Source organism: Rissa tridactyla, chromosome 9, assembly GCF_028500815.1.
Source record: "Rissa tridactyla isolate bRisTri1 chromosome 9, bRisTri1.patW.cur.20221130, whole genome shotgun sequence".
Classification (NCBI taxonomy): Eukaryota; Metazoa; Chordata; class Aves; order Charadriiformes; family Laridae; genus Rissa; species Rissa tridactyla.
Genome location: NC_071474.1, coordinates 552,424 through 577,253, shown reverse-complemented (window position 1 = coordinate 577,253; position 24,830 = coordinate 552,424). Strand labels below are relative to the sequence as shown.

Here is a 24,830-nt window from a genome sequence, read left to right as displayed (position 1 = left end):
AGGAGGACACATCCCAGCCCAGGACCAAGGACACTGAAAAGAATTGAATTGTCTGCACGTCCTTTGGGATCGTGCTCCAGCACTGACCCACCAACTGGAACTGCACGCTTGCTTTGGTGCTTCCTGGCTGCCACCTCCGGCGCTGGCCTTGCCTCACACAGCCCCCACAGCATGGCCACGAGAGCAGCTGCTCCGGTGAGCACAGGGCAGGCACCGGCAGCGCAGGGTTAAAGCACAGCTCTGGCCCCTCTGCTTCCCAAATTCCCCCGTGCAGAGTGCTGGCAGGTTGCCTTCCCGGAAGACAAAACCTCTTCCTTTCTTGTGAGAAGGTGACACAGGACGGCAGACGTGGCTGCGGTGGTTTGTGACACAGTTTTGCCCAACTTCAAGAGAATTCTTATCTTCTGTGGCAGGATACCAGGGCAGGGGCAACTCACGCAAGCCAATCGCTCCCAGCTCTGCACTCGACTTTCCTCTGTGAAACCTCACACCTCTCGGAGGCTGACGTGGGCAGCACCCAGTTGCTTACAGAAAACCCCCGATGCCTGCCATGAAGCAGCCATGGCCCCAGCCCTTCCCGACACACATGCTGCCACCGTCACCTCGCCAGTGCTACCGGGAATCCCAGGAGATGCCCCAGCCATGCAATGCAGTGTGGCGGGAAGGTCCTGCTGCAGCAGCAGCCCTGCCACCCGGCACTGGCCATGCCAACGGCTGCAGTGGGATACGCAGCTGCACAGGGGCCACTTGTCCTCGCTGCCCCGGAGATGGGGACCTGAGTGGCAGCACTGGGGCTGGATGGGGCCAGCTCTCTGCGGGCAGGGTGGGATGGCTGGGGCTCAGAGCTGAGCAGGGGCTCAGAGCCAGAGCTCCAGCTCCACCCCAAAGCAGCTGCACCCGTGGCGGGCACAGTGCAGACCCACCGGCAGCTCTGCCACTGGGCCCTGCTGCGCACCGACGGTGTCCCCCGTCGGGCGCAGGGCGCGCCCCGCCGCCCAGCAAGGCGCCGGGGGCGCCGAACAGACGGCGCCCAGGCGGCCGTACGAGCCTCTGCGGTTCGTCACTCCCACCCCAGCCCCGCACGAAACACTTCCGTACCAGGGAGGGGCAACAGGCGACGGCCGGGGCCCCAGAGCCAGCAGCCCCGGCCGTCACGGCACCGGGCAGACGCGGCCGGAGACCGGGTCTGGAGACCGGGTCTAGAGGTGGGCTCCTCCGCCCGAGCAGCGGGAGCCCCAGCCGGTGCTACCCGGACTCTGCCCCACCGCGCGAGGGACCCGTGCGGCTGCGGCCTCTCTCCGCGGCCCGGAAGCGACCGCCGCGCCGAGCGTCACGTCCGGTCAGACGCCGCGGAAGGTTCCCCTTCCGGCGGAAGTGAGAGTGCGATTCCGGTTCCGGTTCGACGGCTGCGAGGAGACGTTGTTAGCGGCTGCTGCTCTACCCTGTCCCGGGCCGTCCCGTCCCTAGCCCCACCGCCACCATGTCGGTCCCCAGCGCCCTCATGAAGCAGCCGCCGATCCAGTCCACGGCGGGCGCCGTGCCCGTCCGCAACGAGAAGGGTGAGTGGGGGGGCTGCGGCCGGGACCAGCCCAGCCCTGGTGGCGGGGGGACGCGGGCCCGGTCGCGGGGCCCCCGGTGACGGCCCGGGCTCCTGCAGGCGAGCTCTCCATGGAGAAGGTGAAGGTGAAGCGGTACGTGTCGGGAAAGCGGCCTGACTATGCACCCATGGAGTCCTCGGAGGAGGAGGATGAGGAGTTCCAGTTCATCAAGAAGGCGAAGGAGCAGGAGGTGGAGCCCGAGGAGCAGGAGGAGGAGCTCGCCAACGACCCCCGGCTCCGGCGCCTCCAGAACCGCATTGCGGAAGATGTGGAGGAGCGGTGAGTGCTGGGGTCATCAGGGAGCTTCCTGGGAAAGAACGTGTGGGGTCTGCTCACACTCGACGGTTCCAGTATTTACCAGTGCCTTGTTAGGAATGAGTCATGAACAGTCAACTTTATGCAGCCTCTTTGCATTTGAAGTGACATTCTTTAATTGGGGTCTGTTGCAGGCTGGCAAGACACCGTAAAATCGTGGAGCCTGAAGTGGTTGGAGAAAGTGATTCAGAGGTGGAGGGGGAAGCTTGGCGCCTGGAGCGGGAGGACACCAGCGAAGAGGAAGAGGAAGAGATCGATGATGAGGTGCGCTTGCAAAGCCAAGTAATGGGCCCAGGGAAGCCCCTGAATGACACAGGTTGGAACTGTCATTTGCACGGACATGTGGGCTGTGTGGTGGAGCTGGACAAGTGTCACAACTGGCCGTGATTTAACTTGTGGGTTACTGTACTCTTGCATGGGACGGGACACCGGGAGAGGCCACTCTGCATCCAGAGGGACGGGCGTATTATCTCATCGCCAACACTTCTTATACAGGAAAGCAAGAGGGAAGCGGTAGCAGGGCTGGTCACCTGACTCCTCTGTGTCTGTCTCTGTTAGGAGATTGAGCGTCGGCGTGGGATGATGCGTCAGCGAGCACAGGAGAGGAAAACGGAGGAGATGGAAGTGATGGAGTTGGAAGATGAGGGTCGATCCGGAGAAGAGTCCGAGTCAGAATCTGAGTACGAGGAGTACACAGACAGCGAGGATGAAATGGAGCCGCGTCTCAAACCTGTCTTCATCCGCAAGTGGGTGACGCAGCTGCGCGGGTCAGCTCTGGGCAGGATACAGGAGGCAGGGGCCACGCAGACACTGCTGCTGTGGTCTCCTCTTCCTCGTTGTGGGGCAGGGGTTCACCTCCTCCGGAGGGAGTGAGGGGCAATCCCAGCACCGACAGCCCCTTGTCAGCTGCGTCAGTCGCTGCAGGATCAGGCTGTGGGTCAAAGTCGCAGCAGGGTCTGACCAGAGCCCTCGGGCAGGTGCCGTATGGTGGCAAAGGGAAGCTATCAGCGGGCCGTTCCCCACAGCTGGTGGCCTGGTCTCCCTTCGCTCGCATGCGTGCCTGCAGCCGTAGGGGAACAGCGTGGTAGCCTCAGTGTGGGCGATGCTGGAAAGGGGAGAGCTCTGGGACTCGGCCTGTCCTTGGAGAGAGAGAAGGCTGAAAGCGGCTGCGTTGCATGATGGGGGAGGTCTGTGAGGAGCCAGGCAGCTGCGCTGGCTCACAGAAGGGCTGAAGGCTGTTGCGGTTCCTGCCTGCAGGAAGGACCGGATCACAGTTCAGGAGCGAGAAGCAGAAGCCTTGAAGCAGAAGGAGCTGGAGCAGGAGGCAAAGAGGATGGCGGAGGAGAGGCGCAAGTACACCCTCAAGGTGCCGAGGGGCGGGCTGGGGGTCGCGCAGGGAGCGGGGCAGTGGCTGCAGCAGGCTTAGCTTGTTCCTTGCTGCAGATCGTAGAAGAGGAAGCAAAGAAGGAGCTGGAGGAGAACAAGCGCTCGCTGGCAGCACTGGATGCGCTTGATACAGATGATGAGAACGATGAGGAGGAGTACGAAGCCTGGAAAGTACGTGAGCTGAAACGTATCAAACGGGACCGTGAAGAACGAGAAGCGTAAGTATTGTCTGTGTAGATATGAGGCTGAGAACGCGCAACCCAGTCCCCGCAGGCCCATGGGCAGTTGAGGCATCTCTTTCTCAGGCTTCCCTTCGGCAGCACGGCTGTCCTGCCTCAGGGTGCCTTTGGTCCCCTACGGAATCAGTAAATGTCTAATCCCTCGGACGGCAGCTGGTGACAGCGGCTCTCCCAGGAGGGTGCTGGGGGAACGCAGGGTCTCAGGGGTTTCTCTCCTGCCCAGCATGGAGAAGGAGAAGGCGGAGATCGAGCGCATGCGGAACCTGACGGAGGAGGAGCGCCGTGCTGAGCTTCGGGCCAACGGCAAGGTCATCACCAACAAGGCAGTGAAGGGCAAATACAAGTTCCTGCAGAAGTACTACCACCGCGGCGCCTTCTTCATGGTGAGTGGTGCTGCGAGGGCCTGGGCACCAGCAGGGCTGTGCGGGGCTGACTTCCTCCTGCGGGGAGCCAGCAGCGGTGCCCGGGGGCTGGGGGTGTTTGGACCAATGGACCCTGCCAGAACTGAGCCAGCTCCGTGTGGGCTATGGCCCAGGTTCTGGAGGAGTGGCCTAAGGGGATGCGAGGGTGGCTGCCAGGGACAGCTGGGGGACAGCGTTTGTGTCACCCACCTTCAGCAGTAGATTAATAGGGCTGCAAGTAGCATGGCAGCCCCTGGCAGAGCAGCAAAATGGGCTTCTGGTGTCTCTCCCTGACTGCCTGCTGCTGGCACTTGCTGGAAACTTGTGGGTTGAGCATGTGTGTCCTTCTGCTGCAGGATGAAGACGAGGAGGTGTACAAGAGGGACTTCAGTGCCCCGACCCTCGAGGACCATTTCAACAAGACCATCCTGCCCAAAGTCATGCAGGTGGGTGCACTGGCTGCAGGGTACCCGCTCTGCATGCCACACTGAGGGGATGTGATTCCTCGGTGGGGGAGCTGTGGGTCCCAGCATCCCCCCTGAGCAGCTGTTCACGAGCTCCTCTGCTCCCCAGGTCAAGAACTTCGGGCGTTCAGGGCGGACAAAGTACACACACTTGGTGGACCAGGATACCACCTCCTTCGACTCTGCTTGGGGCCAGGAGAGCGCGCAGAACACCAAGTTCTTCAAGCAGAAAGCAGCGGGCGTTCGGGACGTCTTTGAGAGACCCTCCGCCAAGAAGCGAAAAACCACTTAAAGGGAGCAGGCAGGAGGGCACTTCTCTGCCAGCTGCTGGGAGCCTGGCCAGGGACAGAGGGGACACAGCACTGTGCCAGGACTCGTGTGGTGACAAGCCCTTCCTTTGTGCCCCTGTGCCACGCCTGCCCTGTTGACAGGGTGTCCCACTGTGGAGACCCAGTGGGCTCCCTGCCCTGGTGCCGTGGAGGACGGCCACACCGTGCTGGCCAGGCCTGCAGCCACCCTGAGAGCCTCGGCAGCACCTGCCAGGGCTGGGCAGGAGCAAGGCAACGTCCCTGGCTCCATCACACCCACTTTTGGAGGAATTAATGGAGTTTTATACCTGTCTGGTCCACAGCATCTCCCTATCGCCTGTACTTTCCCCGTTGTCAGTTTGGGCCCTTTTCTGGTGTGGGACAGCAGTGACCCCGTCTCCCCACCCTGCCTCTGCAGGGCCTGGCTTTTCTACCTGTGCATAGGGGTAGGGTCATTTTGATTAAAGCGGTCATTTTCTTACACATTCTGTCCGTGTTGTCTGTGGAACGCAGCTGAACCGTTCTGTGCCTTCGTGCGAGACGTGGTGGGCTGGTGCAGCTGGACTCGCCGAGGCGGGAAGGGCCAATGTAGTGTTCCCCTGCCAAACCCGCTGGCACATGAGCAGGGACAGTGGAGCGACAGGAGCTGCTCCCCCTGGGACAGCCGCTGCGCTCTGGAACGAGGGTCCGAGGTTAAAAGTGGGAAGAGCGGCACATCGCGGCGTTGGGGCAGGTCGCCTTGTACCACTCCAGTCACAGTGGTGTCCAGTGCTGCCAGCACGATGCCGCAGGCCCGGCCCTGCTTGCCAGTCTCTCTGGGAAGGGGCAGGCGCCTGGCGCCATGCAGACCACAGCAACAGCCCAGTCCCACCAGTGCCTTTATTGGGTAAGGTAACACACACCGCGTCTCCGGCGAGGGAGTGCCCGTCGGCGCTCAGTTGGTGAGGGTGATGAGCGCCTCCACCACGTTGCCCATGTGCTCGCGCAGGCTGCGCTCCGCGGCTGCCCGCGAGATCTCCATCTCCGTCATCTGCAGGGAAACAGCCACAGCCCCTGCAGCGGCCGCAGCACGGCATGGGGACCAGGCCAAGGGGCAGCAGCGGGAGCCGCCCGTCACCGCCGGCCGGTGGGCACCAGCCTCCTCCTTGGGCATGGTTCCAGTGACCAGACACCGGCTGCAGACGAGGTTTGGGACACGCCACCGCCCGCCCGGCTTCCCCCCCTACTCACGATCAGCTCCAGGTCCTCCTTCTTGATGGTCACTTTTGCCAGCTCCTTCTCCCTGCAGCGACAGAGAGACAAACCGCCGGTGAGACTGCCGGCCGTCCCCCTCCTCCCCACCGGCAGGGTTCCCTCCCGCCTCCGCCGGTCGGTCCCCAGCGCCCCACGCGAGCACGGGCCGTTACCTCTCCTGCTTCGCTTTCTGCTCCCGGGACCTCCGGTCTCCGATCACCGACATGGCCTGCCGGGACGAGCGCAGTCACCGCGCTGCGCGGCACCGGGTGGGCCAGCGCCGCGCCCGGCGGCACCGGCACCGGGAGGGGCGCCGCGGCGGCCGTGCAGGCGCGGTGCTCAGGGCGCGGCTCGGCCCCCCTCCCCGCCCCGGTCCCGCCCGCCGCACCGTTTCCAGGTTGGAGCTCTGGATCTCCTTCTCCTCCGCGTAGTCCGTGACGCGCTCCAGGTCCGCCGCGCCGCTGTCGTGCTTCCGCGGCTTCTCGGCCGCGCGCCCGCCCGCCCCATCGCCGCCGCCGCCGGAGCCGTTGGGCTCCGTCTCCAGCTCCAGCTCCACGTCGCCCTCCGCCGCCATCCCGCCGCCGCCGCCGCGCTTCCGCTCACGTGCGCCGCCGCCGCGCTTCCGCTCACGTGCTGCCCGCCGGAACCAGAGGGCGGCGGCGGCGGCGGCGGCGGGTCCCGCCCTCCCTGCGGGCAGCCCGGCCCCGCCCCCCCCCGCGGCTCCTCCTCCGCCACCTCCCAGGCAGCGGCCCCGTCCCGCCGCCGGCGGGCGCTGCGGAGCCCGGCGGGCCGAGCGGCTGCGGCGGAGCGGCTGAGGCGCGGGTCCGCGGCGGTGTCCGGGCGGGGAGGGCGGGGCCCCGCCGCCGCCGCCGCCGCCGCCGCCGCCGCCGCCGCCGCCGCCGCCGCCGCCGCCGCCGCCCTCCCCGGACCGCCGGGCGGGCCGGCGCTAAGCCGATAAGAGGGTTACGGATCCCGATTTGTCTCCCGCCGCAGTCGCACGCGAGGAAAGGACGCGCCCGGGCCCGCGCCGCCGTTGCGGAGGTGCCCGGGCGGGGCCGTGCCCGCTGGGCGGTGCGCCCCGGGGCTGGGCCGGGAGACCCCCGGGAGCGGGGCCCGCCGGCGCCGCATCCCTCCCGCACCCCGCGTCCCCGCCGCACCCTGACGGGGACACCGCGTCCCCTCTGGGGACAGACCGTCCCCGCGCTGCAGGTTTAGCCCCAGCCAGCAGCGACCCCTCGGTCACCGCTCCCCAGCTGGGGCCGGCAGAGAACTGGAACCCACGCAGCTGCTTGCTCCCCGCTTCCAGAGCAGGAGCAGGAGAGAAGAGGAAGTGCAAAAGTAAAGAAAAAACCCTCATGAGTCGAGATACAGACACTTTAACCTGTGAAGGAAAGGGGAAAAATAAAACAACCCCCAGCGTGTAAAGGCAGTTACTCATCGCCTCCCACCAGCAGCCGGCACCCAGCCAGTGCCCAAGCAACACGCTGGGAGCCAAAACCCTTCAGCTCCCCTGCCGCCAGCCTCTGCCAGGACAACGCTGTGTCATGGAGCGTCCCTTTGGCAGCCAGGGTCGGCTCTCCCGGCTCTGTCCCCTCCCAGCCCCCTGCCCAGCCTGGCCTCCTCGCCGCGGGGAGAGCGGGGAAAGGGAGAGCCTTGTTGTGGGGCGAGCCCTGCACAGCCGCAGCCTGAGCACCCCTGTCAAGGCTGTTCTAGCACAAAGCCCGAGCAGCTGCAGAGGAGCTGGAGGAGGCGACGCCATCCCAGCCAGACCCAGCACAGGGGCAGCAACAGGCCCCCCGCACAGCCTGGCTTGTCCCCAGCTCCTGCCCGCGCTGGGGGGATCCTGCTCCCCGGCTGGATGTGCTTGTTGCCCTCTTCATGCCCCATGGGGTACCTGTATCCCTTGGGTGCCCACGGGTGTCTTTGCACCCCTCCAGCCCTTTGGGACCCCCATGCCCTCCAGCCACCCCGCACAGCCCCATGGCACCACTGCGGGACCAGCGCCCCACGGACCCCACGTGCCCCACCATGCTCCCCATGCCCCCCATGCCCCCCATGCCCAAGCTGGCTGCCGCGGCCTCATCCTGCCCAGTGAGGGGCCAGGGTCCAGGCGGGGCTCCCCATGGCAAGGGGGTCACTGGTGGACCCTGGACAGGCTTCCTGCAGAGCGCCCCAATGGTGGCTGCCGGGAGGTGGTGGAGAGCAGATGGCGGGGCGGGCCGAGCCGACAATCCCCCCTAATCCCATCAGGGCAGCGGGGGCCAAGTGGAGCCAAGCCGGGCCATGGCGGGCACACGGGCGCACGGCCGCCTCCTGCACTCGCTGCTCTGCCAGGTGGGACTGAGGGGGCTGCGGGGCTGGGGGGTATGGGAGGGCTGGACCAGGGTGGGGGTTCCAGGCCAGGCTGGGGGGCAGCTCTGGCCTGATGGGGTCCCTGCTGACCGTGCTCCCCCCAGCTGTGCGGCAGTTGTGGCTGCAGCTCCTGCCACGGGCTCCGCGTGTCCACGGGCACCCGCATCCTTTACACGCTCCTGCATGTCCTGGCCTCTGCCGTGTGCTGCCTCATGCTGTCCCGCACTGTGGCCCAGACCGTCAGGGAGAAGGTGATGGCGGGAGCTGGGACACCAGGGGTGCTGGGGTGCCAGGGGTCCCAGGGCACCGGGGGTGCTGGGGGTCTGTCGTGGGTTAAACCCAGCCAACAACCAGGACCGCACAGCTGCTCGCTTGTTTTCCCTCCAGTTGCGATGGGGAAGAGAATCAGAAGAGTAAAAGTGAGGAAAAACTTGTGGGTTGAGATAAAGACAGCTCAATAGGGAGAGCAAAGCTGCACACGCCAGCAAAGCCAAGGAATCCATTCCCTGCTCCCCAAGGGCAGGTGGGGGTTCAGCCATCCCCAGGAAAGCCGGGCTCCATCACTGTAATGGTGACTTGGGAAGACAAATGCCATAACACAGAAGGTCCCTGCCCCTGCCTCCTTCCTCCCCAGCTTTATGTACCAAGCGTGATGTGACATGGCATGGAACATCCCTCTGGTCAGCTGGGGTCAGCTATCCCACCCATGTCTCCCCCCCAACCCCTTTGCACCCCCAGCTCTCGCTGGAGCGGGGGGTTTGAGGATCAGAAAAGGCCCCGATTGCTTAGCAACGATCAAAACCACCAGTGTGCTTTCACACATTTCCTCATCCCAAACCCAAAACAAGCACTACACCAGCTGCCAGCAAGAAAGTTAACCCCATCCCAGCTGAAACCATGATACCAGGGGTACCACGAGTGCTGGGGGTGCCAGACATCCCAGGGGTACTTAAGGGTTCCAAGAGCACTGGAGGTGCCAGCATTGCCAGGGGAGACGGGAGTACTGGGAGCAACAGGAATGCTGGGAATGCCAAAGTCCTGGAGGAGCCGGGGGGGAATGGGTGCCAGGAGTACCAAAGATGCAGGACTTGCCGGTGCTGGGGGTCCCAGGAGTGCTGGGGATGGAGAAGGTACTGGCAATGCTGGGGTGTCAGCAGTCATGTGGTGCTGGGTGCCGAGGGGTGCTGGGCACACCAGCAGCCCCATCCCCTCGCTCGCCCCGCCTGCAGGTGCCCTTCTCTGCTGTGCTGTGCGAGCACCTGCCCGGGGGCACAGACTGTGAGCGGCTGGTGGGCTCCTCGGCCGTCTACCGGGTCTGCTTCGGCACTGCCTGCTTCCACCTGGTGCAGGCTGCCCTGCTCCTCAACGTGCGCTCCAGCGCCGACTGCCGCGCTCAGCTCCACAACGGGTACGGGGACAGGACGGGACGGGCTGCCGAGGGGGGGGGGCTGCTGGGGGCCCTGTCTCCCTGACGCTCGCTGCCCTGCAGATTCTGGCTCCTGAAGCTGCTGGTGCTGGTGGGGCTCTGTGCCGCCAGCTTCTTCATCCCCGAGGACGGCTTCATCCAAGGTGTGTCCCCCACCCCTCCTGAGCCAGCACTCCGGGGCCCCGTGTGCCCCCCGTGCCAGCCCCACGCTGCCCTCTCCCCCCAGCCTGGCACTACACGGGCGTCTGCGGGGGCTTCGCCTTCATCCTCATCCAGCTGGTGCTGATCACCGCCTTCGCCCACACCTGGAACAAGAACTGGTGAGTGCCGGGGGGCCGGGTGGGCGCCTGCCTGCTGCCGGCTCTCACCCGCTCTCCCGGCAGGCTGACAGGCGCCGCGCAGGACAAGCGCTGGTACCTGGCCGTGCTTCTGGCCACCGCCGCCTTCTACACCCTCGCCTCCGCCGCCTTCTCCTTCCTCTACAAGTTCTACACCCACCCGGCCGCCTGCCACCTCAACAAGGCACTGCTCACCCTTAACGGCAGCCTCTGCGGCATCATGTCCTTCATCTCCATCACGCCCTGTGTGCGGCTCAGTGAGTACGGCACGGCAGGGCACGGCACGGGCTGCCATGTTGCAGGGCCAGCTGTGTCCTGGGGCTGCTTGGTGGGGGTGGGTGGTGGCTCTGGGCTCCCAGATAAGGGCAAGCAGATGGGCACCTCGGGAGGACCCGGCTCCCGCTGGTCACTCCTGTGCCTCAGCACAGGGCGTTGGGTGGGGGAGCGGTGGGAGGGGGCTGCCCGGGGCCCACGCAGAGCCCGTCCACCAGCTCCCGCTGCTCCAGGGGCTCCGGTGACACTCTGACCCCACTCTTGCAGAGCAGCCGCGGTCGGGGCTGCTGCAGTCCTCAATCATCAGCTGCTACGTGATGTACCTCACCTTCTCCGCACTGTCCAGCCGCCCCCCAGAGAGAGGTGGGTGTCCCCACCTGCCTCTGGCAGCCCCCCACACACGCACTGGGGCACGCACCCGTCTCACCTCCGTCCCCCTCACAGTGCTCTACAAGGGGCAGAACCTCACCGTCTGCTTCCCGGGCGTCCGGCAGGATGAGCTGCAGACAGAGGACACCACCGTCGCCGTCCTGGGGGCTGCCATCATGTACGCCTGCGTGCTCTTCGCATGGTGCGTGTGCCCGCAGCGCCGGGTGGGCACTGTCCCTTCTGGGCACGGCCAGCCCCACAGGCGCTGCGTGGGGACCCTGTCCCCAGCCCATGGCAGGGACAGCGGAGTTGGGTTGGGTGATGTCCTGAGGGATGGCAGGGCTGGAGCAGGCTGGGCATCTGCAGGCGGGCAGGGGCAGCGCGGTGACCCCGGGCACTGCAGGTCTCCGGTGGCTGTGCCGGGTCCATGGGGCGGGCTGGGGGCCTGACATAGGGTGGTGGGTGCCCGTGTTACACTTTCTGCCTCTCTCACGGGCACAGTAATGAAGCCTCCTACCTTGCTGAGGTCTTCGGGCCCCTCTGGATGGTCAAAGTCTACAGCTTTGAGTTTAAAGTGAGTATGGTCCTGGCCCCCCACAGCTGTGCCCTGTGTCCTGCTGCCACGGGCACCCCAGACCCGCAGCCCCAAGCCCTCCTGAGCCCCAGGTCCTGGTCCTGAGGCACGTTTGTCCAGCCAAGCACAAGGGGCTTCCCTGGTGGGGCTGGACCCTGCGGCCGGGCGCAGCTTGGCAGCGTGGCGGGGCTGCCGTGCTGTCACCCGCACACTGCACTCTCTGCAGAAACCCTCGTGTTGCTTCTGCTGCCCCGAGAAGATGGAGGAGGAGTTGAGAGGTGGGTGCAGGGTGGGTGCAGCAACACACGCCCTCGGGTGCTTGTGTCCCAGCCCTGGGGGGCTGGCGAGGAGGGGGCACGGGAGCCACCGTGCTCCTGTGCTCTCCCAGGCACCAAGCAGATGTGCGAGCAAGTGGAGGAGACCAACGGGGCACAATGCATCGTCCAGGATGAGCGAGACCGCGTGGTCTACAGCTATTCAGCCTTCCACTTTGTCTTCTTCCTCGCCTCACTCTACGTCATGATGACCCTCACCAACTGGTTCAGGTAGGGCCCCGTGCTGCTGCCCAGCCCTCCGCGCTCTCGCTCCCCTTCCCTGTTGCTGGTGCAGCCGCCCAGCTGGGACTGCAGCGCCCCAGCACCATCACCCCCCCAGCGTCACCACCCCACCGGCTCCCACCCGCTCCCCGTGAGGGCTGGGGGTGCTGTGCTCCTCGCTGTCCCTCTGCTCCAGGCTGCGCCAGTGTCACCGAGCTGGCGCCTGCTGGGGAAGTGCATGGCTTTGACCGACAGCCCCCGCTGACTGCAGCCCATGGCTGCACACTGCAGAGATGGGCTGGGGTCTGGGGGGCCGTGGGGCTCCACGGCAGGTGGGATGTGCCCAGGGACTCACAGCCGCTGGGACATGGGGTGACCTGGTGGCCGCAGCTGGTGCTGGGATCCCCCGTGCCGGCACCTCCCGGGCGCCCAACGCCCGCCCTCTCCCACCAGCTACGAGAATGCGGTGCTGGAGACCACCTTCACGCATGGCAGCTGGTCGACCTTCTGGGTGAAGGTGTCCTCATGCTGGGCCTGTGTCCTGCTCTACCTGTGGCTGCTGCTGAGCCCCCTCTGCCTCCGCGGCTCCCCCCAGCACCGACGCAGCAGCCCGGCCCTGCGTGTCCTACGGCGACGTGCCCCACAGCGCATCAGTGTCTCCACGTAGTCCCTGCTGGGACAGACTGTGCCTGGCACCTTGCGCGGCAGCAGCCGGGGCTGGTCCCTGCCATGCCCTGTGCCTGTGCCGGGTCCCGCTGGCCTCCCCTGACCCCCTGTCCCAGGAGATGGCAGCATCTGAGAGACCGAGGGGGACCCAGGCGGTGGGCGCTCCCGAGGACACGGGTCCTACGCTGAGCCGGAGCCAGCGGGGCGGTGGGTGCTCAGCCCTGGCTGATGCTGGGCTCCCCCTTGGCCACGCACTGACCACCAGCCCGGCTGCCCTGGCCCGGGGCTGGCCGTGGGAGTGGGGCTCTGCCCCATCCACCTGCGCGTCTCAGCTCACCCGCCGGTGGTGTGCTCATTGTAAATACCTCCTTGAATACATTTTTACATAAAACTCTGAGCCGAGCCTGTGCCGTCCACCGCCATGCAGGCTGCAGCCATGGGGCTGAGCACAGAGGTGCCAGCAGCACCCCAGCGCCTGCCCCCTCCATGCACCGGTCACAGCCAAGGACGCCTTCGGGGCGGCTCTGCTGGAGAGGGGGACAAGCCGGGGGGTGGCAGAGCAGGAAGCGCTGGCCTGGGGTCCGGGGCTCCAGGGGGGCATTCAGCCCACGGCCAGTGCCCTCAGCACACTCCCAACTGAGCCCCCGGAGGAGCCAGCCCCCCTCGGGACACAGGGATGGTTCCAGCATGACGTGGTGCTGGGGACACCGGCCCAAAAGGTGCCTGTGAGCTGTCAGGGCACCAAGCCCCAGGCGAGCACCTGCCCGGGCAGCAGGGACCGTCCCAAGCCGCTTGGCCAAGGACCTGCCCCAGCACACCAGGGACAACACCGGGACACGGGGTCCTGTGGGCACCATGCCCAGCCCTGGCTCCAGCCTCTCCTGTCCTGTCCCATCGCATCCCACCACAGCAGCTGGGAGCAGTGGCCACAGCCGCCCCAGAACACCCTCCACCCTGCCCACTCTCCATGACCGAGCAAAGCCCCGGGGAGGACGGATGGGCAGGCAGACAGACTGGTGGAGCCCCTGGCACCTGCCAGCGCCCAGTGCCCATATGGTCCGGTGGGAAGGGAGACGGGGGGGGGCTGGAGGCACTGGGTGCAGGTACCGGAGCAAGACAGGGCACTGAGGGGCCCGTCTGGGCCACCCAGGAGGGTGCGGTACCGGCGGTGCCGCAGGACGGTGCCCCAGGCCCCCGCCCCACCCGCAGAGCAAACACGGCAGGGCAGCACCTGGGGCCACGGCACCGGCTGCGCCCAACGGGCCCCACGCAGCAGCGGTGGTGGCTGGTGCCAGACGGGGACTGACACCCGCAGCCAGGGGTCCCAACAGGCCCTGCGCCCACCGACGCGGCAGGATACGTCTCTGCAGGAGGTGAGGGCAGCACCGCGGGGTGGGCAACACGGGGGTCTGGCACAGTCCCCACGTGGCAGGGCAGCTGCCATGGGGTCCCTGGCCAGAGCAGCGGGGGCTGCACCAGCAGCAGGGGGGGGTCTGCAGTGCCCGGCACGGGGCTGCCCTGGGCGCTGTGACTTGCACCTTCCCCAGGAGATGGAGGCACCCACACAGGGCCTGGGGACAGGCATCGGGCAACTGCGGCGCCAGCTCGGGGACATCGCCCAGGTAGGGCTGGGATGGGGCCAGGTGGGCGCCCCTGCAGCCCTGGGCACCCGAGGGACCCCGGTGCACCGGGCTGCGCCGCAGCAGGGACCCGTCTCACCCTGCCCGGGAGAATGACCGGCTGCGCCGCAGCCTTCACGAGGCTGAGCGTGGCATCTCCCAGCTGCAGGCGGAGCTGGATCAGCTGCGGGGGGACTTCTCCGAGCGGGACCAGCAGCACAAGAGGTGGTATTTTGAGGGGGGGGGGTGGGTAGGATGGCAAGGCTGTCCCCAGCTCTGCAGGGACCTTGTGCCAGCCCCGTGTGCCGCTGCAGCAGCCAAGCGCGGCACTGCCAGCGGGTGCCCCACCGAGCCCAGCTGCAGGCGGAGGGGCTCTACCAGACCCTGTCCATGGCTGCCTGCCCTGACACCATGGGGAGGGCCAGCCGTCCATCGGGGACGCGCTGCCCCACTCGGCCCAGCGGTGAGCGCTGGCAGCCGGGAAGCCTGCCCAGAGCTGCTGGCATGTCCCTCCAGGCCTGCCATTGGCAAGCCCTGTGACGCTGGGTGTCCTTGGGGCCCCCCGGCTGTCCCAGCACTGCCACGGGCAGCTCTGCCGCCCCGCCACGGGGGCACAGCCCCTGCGCCAGCCCAGGGCAGGTCCCGGTGGGGGCCCTGCCGTGAGGATGCCGTGCCCCTGCAGGGAGCAGCTGGCCCTGCGGGAGATGGCGGAGGAGAGCCTGGCGTTCACAAGCTACGTCAGGATGCTGCAGTATGTCCGAGCCTGGCCGGGCAGCAGCGGGGAAGCAACCACGGGGGCAGCCAGGGACATGCTCCCGCCTGGAGCAGGGGGTGCCGTTGCTGTGGGTACAGCCCTGCCCTGGCTTGGTCCCCTGCTGCCCACCAGCCTCAGGCTGCTCCCTCCCACCAGGACAACAAACAGGACCCTCTGTGAGAGCAACATCCGCCTGCGCTCAGCGCTGCTGCTCAGCCCGCACAGGGACCCGCCAGCGGTGAGCCCCGCAGGGGAGGGACAGGTCCGGCACCCACCCGGGTTGGGGGGCGCAGGGATGCTGTCCCCCCACAGGCACACGGCAGGCTGGCTCGGCTGCCCTGACTCGCCCCGCCTGCACCCCCGGCTCCGACAGACACAGCACGCAGGCGGTCACCAGCACTTGGACCCACATGAGCCCCTGGAGCCAGAGGCCACAGAGCCCCCACGCCCCAGGTACTCCCTCACCTCCTCGCACGGTGCCTCTGTGCTGAAACGCCTTCTCCCCGCAGCCATCCCCCCTCGCCGCCTGCCCAGAGGGCACCCACAGCAGGCGAGCGATGGAGGGTGGAGGGGCAGCACCGGCTGCAGACCCCCTCCCTGAGCACCACGCTCTGGCACAGGCACCGGGGGGACAACTCCCCACACCACTCGCCCCCTGCCACAGCCTCCTGGGCAGATGGAGACCTGGTCCACAGCGATGCCAGCCTCGGGCAGCAGTGGATCTCGGCCTCCAGCTCCGATACGGCCTCCTCGCTCAGCAGCAGCTCAGAGGATGGGTCTCCCCCCAGCCCCCGTTGGGGCACCAAGGTAAGGGAATCTGTCCCCGGCCTGGTGCACCAGGGACACAGATCTGCTTGCCCACAGCTCCCAGGCTCAGGCCCCTCACCGTGGTGTCTGTCACCCAGCAGGCCTCCAGCCCCCCGACAGGTGATGCAGAAAGATCCCCCCGCTCCAACGGGCGCTCCAGCAAGAAGAAGCTTCCTGCCTTCGCACCAGAGGTAACTGGCAGCTCCCCATCCAGGGCAAAAGGGCCAGGCTGGGGGGAGCTGGGGCACCCCTGCGCTCCATGCCAGCCCTCCACCTCCACTTGTCTCACCAGGGGTGTGAGAGGAGCGAGGAACCCATGTCCCCCTGCCCCATGTATCGGCTGGTGCTGGCAGGGGACAGGGGCACAGGGAAGTCCAGCTTCCTGCTGCGCCTCTGCACTAATGAGTTCAGAGGAGACATCTCCAGCACCCTCGGTACACCCCCCAGCACCCCCGGTGCTCCCCCTGGCCCCAAGCACCCCCGGTGCCCAGGCCAGGGCGCAGGAGCAGCGCCTGACTGTCCCTCCTGGCAGGGGTGGACTTCCAGATAAAGCAGCTGCTGGTGGATGGGGAGCAAACCACGTTACAGATCTGGGACACAGCGGGGCAGGAGAGGTGAGAGCACAGGGACGGGGGCTGCTGCCGCCACCGTGCCAGGCCAGCTGGGGATGGGTCCTGCTCCAGCAGCAGCCCCATGGGCTGGGGGTCACCACAGCAGCAGTGGTGACACCCCTGTTGCCAGGTACCGGAGCATCACCCAGTCCTACTTCCGCAAAGCCCACGGCGTGCTGCTCCTCTACGACATCAGCTCCCCAAGCAGCTTCCTCAGTGTCCGCCAGTGGATCGAGGACATCAAGGTTAGCAGGAAGGGTCTGACAGGCACCCAGCCCCTACGGGGAGGGGCAGGAGCCTCGGGGCTTCCTCAGGTGCAGGGTCTGGACCCACACCGTGCTCCCAGGCACAGCGCAGACATGAGAGGAGGCAGCCGGCGTGCGGCAGAGCTCTGCGGCTGCCGGAGGAGGCGGGCACAGCAGCAGCTGCAGCCGGAGGCTGCTGGCCCCGCAGAGTCCTGAGCCGCCCTTCCCTCACGCAGGCCACCGAGAGGCCACTGCCGCTCATGCTGGTGGGGAACAAGATGGACCTGCGGCCCAGCCTTCCGGAGGCGGCGGGGGTCCGCACAGCCCACGGGCAGCAGCTGGCCATGGTAAGCCAGTGCGCCTCGGGGCCGCCGGGGCAGCAGGGACCCCACTGACACCCACTGTCCCCTCAGGCCCACGGGTCGCTGTTCTGCGAGGCCAGCGCCAAGGACGGCACCAACGTGGTGGAGGCCGTGCTGCACCTTGCCCGGTGAGGAGCCCTGCGGGGCCCCCAGTGCCGCCGGGCTCCATCCTGCCCTGGCAGCAGGGCCATCTGACACCGCTTCTCCTGGCCCTGCAGGGAGGTGAAGAGGATGGTGGGCCAGCATGAAGGCCACAGCGCTGGGCTGGACCTCAGTGTGCCCCCACGGGCAGGTTGGCCCTGCTGCCAGACCTAGCGCAGGAGGTGGCCAGTGACGGCTGCTGCGCTCCCCACAGACAATCCCCACAGAGGTGCTGCGGTGCTGGCACTTCACCCTGCTGCAGCTCCTTCGCCTACTTGGCCCCACCGGCTGCAGGAGCGGCCCAGTCACCATCCCCGTTGCCCCCCCTCCCTGCGACTGGCCCCAGCGCACCCCTTCCCACCCCCACAGCATCCCCTCCTTCTCCCACGCAGTCCTTTCCTAGTTCCACTCCTCCAGGCTTCCAGCAATCCCATCCTCCCCAGGATGTTTGTCCCTCACCACCTCCGCCCACACCTCGCCCCCGAGGCTTCCCACACGCCCGGGGCTGTGCTCGGGGTCCCACCGGCTGCTCTGACCCCCGGGCGATGCCTGCAGACACCTCCCAGGCCAGGCCCCATCTTTGTTCCTCACCATGAAGATGCAGCTGCTCCACACCGCCACCGCCGTGCTTAGTCCGTCCCTCCTCTTCGCCGTCACGAAACACGGCCACCAACGCTCCCTCCCGGCCGGGGGACACGGCGGCCGCGTCCCCTCCCGCTCCCCAGCAGCCCCAGCCCCCCCGCCCGGGCGCACGGAGAAAGGAGACAGGGCCTGCTGGGCTCCACAAGCTACTTTAATAGGAGATGGACCCGAGGCGGGCGCGAGGCGCTGCCGGGGTCCCCGGCGGGGCGGCCCGGCCCCGGGGCTGTGCTGGGCATCCTGCCGGCGGGCGGCCCGGCCCCGGGGTAGCGGCGGCCCGACCCGGCCGTGGGCTACTTGGCGCCCTCCTTCTTCTCGTCAGCCTTCTTCTGCTTCTGCTGCATGATCTCCGAGTCCCTGCGGGAGAACCCGTCGCCGGGCTGGCAGCGGTACCGGCAGGACCACGGGGCCAGGACCGGGAATGGGGGCGGGGGGGGGCCGGCGGGGCCGGCCCGGCGCTCACCTCTGCTTGCGGGCGGCGGCCGAGAGCCCGTCGTCCCGCCGCTTGCCCTTGCCCGAGTCGCTCTGCTTCTTCAGGTTCTTCTGCCGCGCCAGTTCGCGCTGGTTCCCGCCTGCGACGGCGCGGCCGCCTCAGAACGGCCCGGCCGGCCCGAGGCCCGGCCCCAGGGCCCAGCCCCCGGCCCCGCGGCCCAGCCCGCGCCCCGGCCCCGCGCTCATGGGTCACGGCGTCGCTCCCCCCGCCCCCCAGGCCGGCCCCGGCCCGCAGGGCGGGTCACGGCGCCGCTCCCCCCGGCCCGGCCGCGGCCCGCACTCACGGGTCATGGCGCCGCTGCCTCCCGCCCTGCGCTCCGCCGCCACGTCCCGCACTGCCCCCCCCCACGCCCCGCCCCGCGCAGACCTTTAAGGGCGCGGCGCGGCCAATCGCCGCGCCGCGCCCGCCCATGCCGCCTGCCTATTGGCCGCCGCGCCGGCTAGGCTCCGCCTGATTGGCCGCGGGCTACGGCTGCCGATCTGCCGGCGGGGGCGAAAAAGCCGGAAGCTGGAGCGCAGGCGCCGGAGCCGCGCCCACGGGGGGGGCGCGGGGGACGGCAGGGGACACGCCCCCTCGTGACGCGCCGGAGGCGTGGCCTCGTGAGCGGCGTGGGAGGGGAGGGGCGGGGCGGGGCCGGGTGCCCGTAAGCGGGTGCCCGTAAGCGGGTGCCCGTAAGCGGGTGCCCGGAGCCGCCCCCGGGCCGGGCCCCGCCGGCCCCGCAGCTTCTCCTTCATCCCCGGCGCGGCGGCTCCTCTGGGCGGGCTGCAGAGCGCCGCTCAGGCCTCTTCTTCCGCCGCGGGCGGTGCCGGGGGTCTGCGGGGACGGACCGTCGTAAGCGCCATCCGGGGCCGAGCGGGCCCAGGACGGGAACCCGCCCCGACCGCCTGTGCCGCTACGTACCCGGGGCTCGGTGGCGGCACCGGCCCGTGGAGGGATTCCTGGGGGGCGGCGCTGGCCGGGGGGCTGCGGCGCTTCGCCAGCTGCGACAGCTCGGCGTGGATCACCTGCGGGCGGCGGGGCGGCTGCGGCGGGCAGGGCTCCGGCGGGACCCCCGACGGCCCCGGTGCTCCTGTAGCCGCGCTACGGCGGGACTCCCGACGGCCCCAGCGCTCCCGCTACCCGGCTCCCGCGGACCCCCGCCCCCCGTCTGGCCGCACCTTGCTGGCCGGGTCCAGCTCCAGGGCTCTCCGCAGGACGAGCATGGCCTCCGCGTCCCGGCCCTGCTGCGCCAGCAGCTGCGGGGAGAGGAGCGGGCGATAGCGGACCGCCGGGCCGGGCTGGGGGGCGGTGCGAGGCTGTGCGGGACCCACCTGCCCCCGGCGGAGCAGCGCCCGGCCGTTGTCGGGACTGATGCTCAGGGCCGCCTCGCAGGATGCCAGCGCCTCGTCCGCCCGCTCCAGCTTCATCTCGGCGGCCGCGCAGTTGTTCAGGCACTTGACGCGCTGCTCCCGCAGCTCCTCTTCCTCCTGCGGCCCGGGCGGGGCTGCGGGACGAGCGCGGCCTCAGCGCTCCGGCCCCGCCGCCCCGGCCCCCCCTTCCCGCCCGGTCTCACCGGAGGCAGGCCCGTCGAGGGCGCGCAGGGCCAGGCGGTAGGAGTGCAGCGCGGCCGCGAAGTCGCCCCGGGTGAAGTGGAAGTTGCCCCGCTCCCTCCGCTGCGCGCCCAGGAGCAGGCGGTCGGCGGGCGGCAGCGGCTGCGGGTCGGGGCCGTCCCGCACCTCCAGCAGCGTCACCTCGAACAGCAGCGGCGCCTCGGGCGGCACGTCGGGCTCCCTGCGGGCACAGCGCCGGCTGCCCCTGCCCGACCCCTACCCGCCCACCCCGGTCCCCCTGCCCCTACCCGACCCCTGCCCCTGCGCAGCCCCTGCCTGCCCCGGCCGCTACCCCCCCTGCCCCTCCACTGCTGCCCGGCACCTGCGTGCCCCGGCTCCCCTGCCGAGCCTCTGCCCTTGCCCACCCCGGCCCCCCTTCCCCTGCCCGCCCCTGCCCTGCCCCGGTCCCTCTGCTCTCCCTGCCCCTGCCCTCCCGCCCTACCTGCCCGGGCGGCCGTAGCCGTAGGGGAAGGCGGCGAGGAAGAAGGAGACCTCCCCGGGTTGCATGGTGGGGACGCCCAGCTCCAGCGCCTGCGGAGGCGGACACGGCGGGGCTGGCCGGGCGCGGCCCCGGGCGGCGCTCGGCCCGCACCGCGCCCCGGCCGGGGCTCACCTGCACGACGTCGCCGTGGCCCGGCACGAAGGTGAGCCGCGGGTCCCGCTCCACAAGCCCGCCGTCCTCCAGGGCGCCCAGCACCTTCACCGACACCTCCTGGCCCGGCTGCGGCCGCGGCCCGCCCTGCCCGTCCTGCATCACTCGCTTCCGCAGCAGCCGGTCCTCTGCGGGCGGGGGCGGCCCTGAGAACCGCCCCGGCACCCCCGGCCCGGCTACCCCCGGGGCCGCCCGCGGCTCTCACCCGTCAGGTCGCTCCAGCCGTCGGCCGCGAAGAGCGGCCCGAAGCCGCCGGGGCCCAGGGCCACCAGTGCCTCCAGCCGCCGGTAGAAGAGCCGCTCCTCCTGGCGCACCGACGGCAGCGGGATGGCGGTGTGGGGCAGGAGGAACCGCACCCGCCTGCCCCGGCCTGGCCCTTGAGGCGGCCCTCGGGCTCCAGCCTCCCTCTCCGGGGAGCCGCCGGGGGAGGGTCCCGGCATGCCGGACCCCAGTCCTCCCCGCTGCCCGCCGCTACGCCCCGGGGCCCGGCGGCGGGCGCCCGCGGCCCCCAGCCCGCACCGGCCCCGCCGCGCAGCGACTGCCCGGGGCCGCCCGGGCCGGGGCCGCCGCCGAGCGCATCCCGCCGCGCCGTTACCTAACACCGGGAGGCGGCTCAGGGGATTAGCCCGGGCCGGCGGCAAAAATAGCCGGCTCAGGCCGAGCCCTGCCGTGGGGCTCCCGCCGCCGCTCCGCCCCGCCGCTGGCCCCCGGGACCGGACCGGCCCCGCCCGCCGCTGTCCCGCACTCCGGGCCATGCCGCGGCCGCGGGCGGAGCTGCGCGGGCGGCTCCGGTACCGGGGCTGCGGGCCGGGCCCCCGGCTCAGCCTCCTGCACGCGCGGCTCTCGGCGGCGGCGGCGCGGGCGCTGCGCGGCTGCGGGCGGCGGCAGGTGGGACCGGCCCGGGCGGGGGGAACCGGGGAACCGGGCGCAGGAGAACTCACCGGCGCCCGTTGCTGTTGCAGGGCGCGCCGGGGCCCGTGATCGCCTTCGAGGGCAGCCAGGGCGTGAGTGGGGGGCCGGGTAGAACCGGGGGGGCAGGGGAGCCCAGGGCGTCCACGCCGTGGGGGGATCGGGACGGACAAGGGGGTGACCAGGGCACCCGGGGAAGGCGAGGAGAAGGGACGATGGAGCAGGACAGGGGAACGCACGGCTGCCGGGGAGTGATGGGGACCGAGGAAACCAGGGCGCCCACGGCACTAGGGGACCGGGAGGGACACGGGGGAGGCTGGGGGTGAGTGGGTCGGGGACCGGGGAGATGGGAGGGCCGGGCCGGTACCGTAGGGCCGGGTGGTGGCGCCGCGGGGAGAATCCGCTGTGCCCCGGGGGACGGGAGGCTGCGGCTCTGACGGCCCGTCTCACTGGCAGCTCCTGACGGTGCCGGGAGGCCCCGGTACCCCCCCGCGGCTCTTCGCCTTCTCCCTCTCCCGCTGCGGCCGGAACGAGCCGCAGGGCAGCTTCGAGTGCGTGAGGCTGCCTGTGCCCCGGTGAGCTGCTGGGCCCCGCCGTCCCGGGGCTGTGGGACCCCCCTTCCCCCCGGTCCCCTTTGTGCTCGGGGCTGTGCCGGCAGCACCGCCTCGGGGTCAGCCCCAGCCACGCTCCGCTGGAGGGACCATGGGCACTGACGTGTGCGATCCCTGCCCTGGGGCGCCAGCTCCCACCACTGCCCAGGGCCCACTCGGGTCCCCTCCCGCTCGCCTCGTGGTCCCCGATGTCCCCACCCGAGCAGCCCAGTGCTGCAGGTTCTAAAAGTCCCTGAGGTTCTCTCCGAGCTCATAGCATCCTGAGCACCCCAGTCCCCATAGGGGCATCCAGAGGGCCGGGGCAGTGGCAGCCCTGGAGATGGGCCCTTTGGAGACAGTCTGGGGACAGATTCCCTCGTCCCTTGCTTGCTCGGGTGCTCACCTCACAGGGCCATCTCTGGGTGTTGCACGGGGCCGTGGGAGGTGTTGTCTTCTCCCAGGCTAGGTGAGAGCTGACTGGACAGCCTGGGCAGCATCCAGGAGAAAATCACAGTCTGTGCATGGGAGAGCACCCGCTCACCGCTGCGAGAGCGTCTGTCCCCGGTGGAGGAGCCCTGCAGCAGAGCAGTTGTTGAGCCTGATCCGGCTGTGCTTGGCTATGGTTAGTTGGGTGCCACAGGTGGCACTGGCCCAAGCGACAGTGGGTGCTGAGCCTCTGCCCCCAGCCAGGCTGGGGTTTGGTGGCTGTGGGGGGGCCCGCTGTCCCCCTGGGACGACAGTGCTGCCTCCTCCAGGACCAGCTGTCCCTGACATGTGTCCATGTCTCGACAGCAGCCAGCCCTGGGGCTTCTCTTCAAAGCCCGGCTCAGTCCCAGGCCCTGCAGCCCTATCGCAAGCACAAGCTGGTGCGGACACCGCCGGGCAGGCACGGCAGGGCACAGCTGCTGCCGGCGCCAGAGGAGGTGCGGGTACCGGCTGTGACATCTTCTCGGGTGCGGGAGCGCTGCAGCGCGCCCACCCTGTTGCGCTCCCCCCAGGTCACGGGGGTGGATCCCACTGCCTGCTGCTGCCGTGGGAAGGGGACGGCGGCGGGCCGGGCGCAGGAGGACTGGCCGGGGAACACGGCCCGGGAGCAGCAGCAGGATGCCCCACTGCAGCACAGGTAGAACAGGGGCCTGGGGGCAAGCAGCGGCGAGAGGAGTGGGGTCTGGGTGTGCTCAGTCGCTGCTGGAGTCTGGCCATGAGCATGCCGCGTTCACCCCGGGGTTCTCGGCACCCTTTGGGCAAGACTGGGCCCTCCCCTCTGCTGCCCGGGCACTCGGCCTTTGGAGGCGTTTTCCCCAGCTGTGGTCTCTGGTCTCCGCTGTATCCCACTCCCCACGAGACAGAACTGTGGACCCTCAGCCCCCTCCTTCCTGGTGCCTCTGCAGCAGCCTCTGGAGCACGGCTCCCCGTGGGCCGCCGGCAGGAACCTTCTGGGGGTGGTGAGTGCTCGTGGGCTGGGGCAGCAGAAGCCCCCAGGTTTGCGTGGGGAGAGCCTGGTTCACAGTAGTGGCTTCCTGAAGGCATCGGGCTGCTTCTCCTTCCCGGCAAAGCCTCCTTCTCCCCCAGCCCAGCTGCTCCAGAGGTCTGGACTCTGCCTTGTGTCCTGTCCCCCCTGTGCAGGGGGGAGTGGGGGGCACTGGCCCTGCTGTGACACCCCAGCACAGCCCAAAGGACAGGGCATGCCTGAGTGCTGGCATGAAGCAAGGGACGCAATGGCCCTGGGCTGGTGGGGGACCCTGTGGCACCGAGTCCCAGCGCGGGGGCCAGGACAGCCTGCAGCAGAGCAAGCTTGCCTTCCAGAAGCGCCTGGCACTGCTGGATTTCTCAGATCCAAGAGCCAGCAAGAGGCACCGGAGCCTCCTGCGGACGCTCAGCAGGCAGCACCCAGGAACTCTGGCCCCCAGCAGCCGCGCCGGGGAGCTGGAGAGCCCAAGGAGCGAGGAGGAGACGGGCCATGGCTGGGAGGAGAGTGCCCCGTGCCCGGAGCAGCACCCCTCTGTCCCCAGAGGTGGGGGGCTGCTGGGGGAGGGGGACAGGGACCCAGCCAGGGGTGCGCGGCCCTGCTGGCTCCTGCAGCAAAAGCTGGACCAGAGCCCTGGGTGCCCTGGGAGGAGGCAGGTGGCCCAAAACAGGACTCCTAGCAAGCAGAGAGGTGTTGGCCCAAAAGCCAAGGCAAACGTGGGGAAAGGGCAGCCTCATGGCCAGGGGCCGTCCCTCCTGCAGCTACATGGCCGAGTGGGGCAGCCCCCGCACCCCACTGTCCCCGGGGCTCCATGGCCACCAGGGCCCTGTGAGCCCGGCTTGGCGAAGGGCCTTCCAGCATCCCGGGGGTGGGACAGGTCCTGGCGGAGGCAGGGGAGAAGTGCCCCAGGAGAGCTTTAACGCGATCTGCTCCTTGTAGATGCCAGGTCCCAGCCCAGCTGCTCCTCCTTAGCAGAGACCCTGCATTACTTGCGGTAAGTTTGGCACTCGCTGCCACGGGGGTCCCCTGTTCCTTCGTGTACTTTGTCCCAGCCCCGCAGCGTGGGACGAGCTCCCTGCCTCACCCGCAATGGTGGCAGCACAGGCTGCAAACCAGGCCCGGGCACAGCCCTGCCCACTCGCTGCCCCCCACGCCAAGGGCCTCGCCAAGACGTGGCACCGCCAGCCCCCGCCCCGGCAGCGGGGGTCCCACAGCCCCGTGGAGAACGCGCTTCTCCCGGTCGCTGCAGCAGGTACCACACCATCTGCTCGGTGGGGCAGCGCCGAGCCTACGAGGCAGCGTTCAGCACCGACTACGCCGAGTACCGCCGCCTGCACGCTCGTGTCGGCAACACCAGCCGCAGGTTCATTCAGCTGGGAGCCAAAATGAAGATGTTGAAACAAGGAACGAAGGAGCGCGAGGCAAGGGGGAGCCCGGGGGCAGGATGGCGCCATACGGCCGTGCTCCGGCTCT

At 69.1% G+C, this 24,830-nt stretch overlaps 5 protein-coding genes across 5 annotated transcripts; 2 read left to right on the top strand and 3 right to left on the bottom strand.

Annotated features, from left to right (window-relative positions):
• The first annotated feature begins 1,373 nt into the window (after positions 1-1,373).
• Positions 1,374-5,194, top strand: MFAP1 (microfibril associated protein 1). The gene is made up of 9 exons (XM_054214132.1): positions 1,374-1,559; positions 1,658-1,877; positions 2,048-2,177; positions 2,472-2,659; positions 3,171-3,279; positions 3,357-3,517; positions 3,762-3,921; positions 4,296-4,385; positions 4,513-5,194. The coding sequence occupies exons 1-9, from the start codon at positions 1,481-1,483 to the stop codon at positions 4,693-4,695; spliced, it is 1,320 nt and encodes a 439-aa protein (XP_054070107.1). The 5' UTR covers positions 1,374-1,480; the 3' UTR covers positions 4,696-5,194.
• Positions 5,195-5,576: 382 nt separating this feature from the next.
• Positions 5,577-6,563, bottom strand: HYPK (huntingtin interacting protein K). The gene is made up of 4 exons (XM_054214133.1): positions 6,333-6,563; positions 6,118-6,173; positions 5,942-5,993; positions 5,577-5,741 (listed from the first exon to the last, which is right to left on the bottom strand). The coding sequence occupies exons 1-4, from the start codon at positions 6,516-6,518 to the stop codon at positions 5,646-5,648; spliced, it is 390 nt and encodes a 129-aa protein (XP_054070108.1). The 5' UTR covers positions 6,519-6,563; the 3' UTR covers positions 5,577-5,645.
• Positions 6,564-8,227: 1,664 nt separating this feature from the next.
• SERINC4 (serine incorporator 4) lies at positions 8,228-12,479 on the top strand. Its single transcript, XM_054214845.1, has 12 exons — positions 8,228-8,278; positions 8,401-8,547; positions 9,526-9,704; positions 9,786-9,865; positions 9,949-10,042; positions 10,106-10,317; positions 10,601-10,696; positions 10,778-10,904; positions 11,204-11,276; positions 11,503-11,554; positions 11,665-11,821; positions 12,266-12,479. Exons 1-12 carry the CDS (start codon positions 8,228-8,230, stop codon positions 12,477-12,479), a joined length of 1,482 nt encoding a protein of 493 aa, XP_054070820.1.
• Positions 12,480-17,792: 5,313 nt separating this feature from the next.
• Positions 17,793-18,503, bottom strand: SERF2 (small EDRK-rich factor 2). The gene is made up of 3 exons (XM_054214551.1): positions 18,433-18,503; positions 18,120-18,228; positions 17,793-18,013 (listed from the first exon to the last, which is right to left on the bottom strand). The coding sequence occupies exons 1-3, from the start codon at positions 18,437-18,439 to the stop codon at positions 17,950-17,952; spliced, it is 180 nt and encodes a 59-aa protein (XP_054070526.1). The 5' UTR covers positions 18,440-18,503; the 3' UTR covers positions 17,793-17,949.
• Positions 18,504-18,830: 327 nt separating this feature from the next.
• On the bottom strand, positions 18,831-21,145 carry LOC128914911 (peptidyl-prolyl cis-trans isomerase FKBP8-like). The gene is given in 10 exon segments (XM_054214621.1): positions 18,831-18,962; positions 19,050-19,153; positions 19,307-19,384; positions 19,460-19,632; positions 19,702-19,919; positions 20,181-20,269; positions 20,352-20,518; positions 20,596-20,868; positions 20,871-20,985; positions 21,110-21,145. Coding segments are annotated over 10 exon segments (1,290 nt in total). The 3' UTR covers positions 18,831-18,925.
• Between the last annotated feature and the right edge of the window lie 3,685 nt (positions 21,146-24,830).

Coding starts and splice junctions, on each gene's coding strand:
- SERF2 (XM_054214551.1), bottom strand. Junction 18,014..18,119: donor GCCGCCGCCCGCAAGCAGAG/GTGAGCGCCGGG, acceptor GTTCTCCCGCAG/GGACTCGGAGATCATGCAGC.
- MFAP1 (XM_054214132.1), top strand. CDS start 1,481: ATGTCGGTCCCCAGCGCCCTCATGAAGCAGCCGCCGATCCAGTCCACG. Junction 1,878..2,047: donor GCGGAAGATGTGGAGGAGCG/GTGAGTGCTGGG, acceptor GGTCTGTTGCAG/GCTGGCAAGACACCGTAAAA. Junction 4,386..4,512: donor TCCTGCCCAAAGTCATGCAG/GTGGGTGCACTG, acceptor TCTGCTCCCCAG/GTCAAGAACTTCGGGCGTTC.
- HYPK (XM_054214133.1), bottom strand. CDS start 6,518: ATGGCGGCGGAGGGCGACGTGGAGCTGGAGCTGGAGACGGAGCCCAAC. Junction 6,174..6,332: donor AGAGCTCCAACCTGGAAACG/GTGCGGCGGGCG, acceptor TCGTCCCGGCAG/GCCATGTCGGTGATCGGAGA. Junction 5,994..6,117: donor CAGAAAGCGAAGCAGGAGAG/GTAACGGCCCGT, acceptor CTGTCGCTGCAG/GGAGAAGGAGCTGGCAAAAG.
- SERINC4 (XM_054214845.1), top strand. CDS start 8,228: ATGGCGGGCACACGGGCGCACGGCCGCCTCCTGCACTCGCTGCTCTGC. Junction 10,905..11,203: donor GCCTGCGTGCTCTTCGCATG/GTGCGTGTGCCC, acceptor TCACGGGCACAG/TAATGAAGCCTCCTACCTTG. Junction 11,555..11,664: donor GATGGAGGAGGAGTTGAGAG/GTGGGTGCAGGG, acceptor GTGCTCTCCCAG/GCACCAAGCAGATGTGCGAG.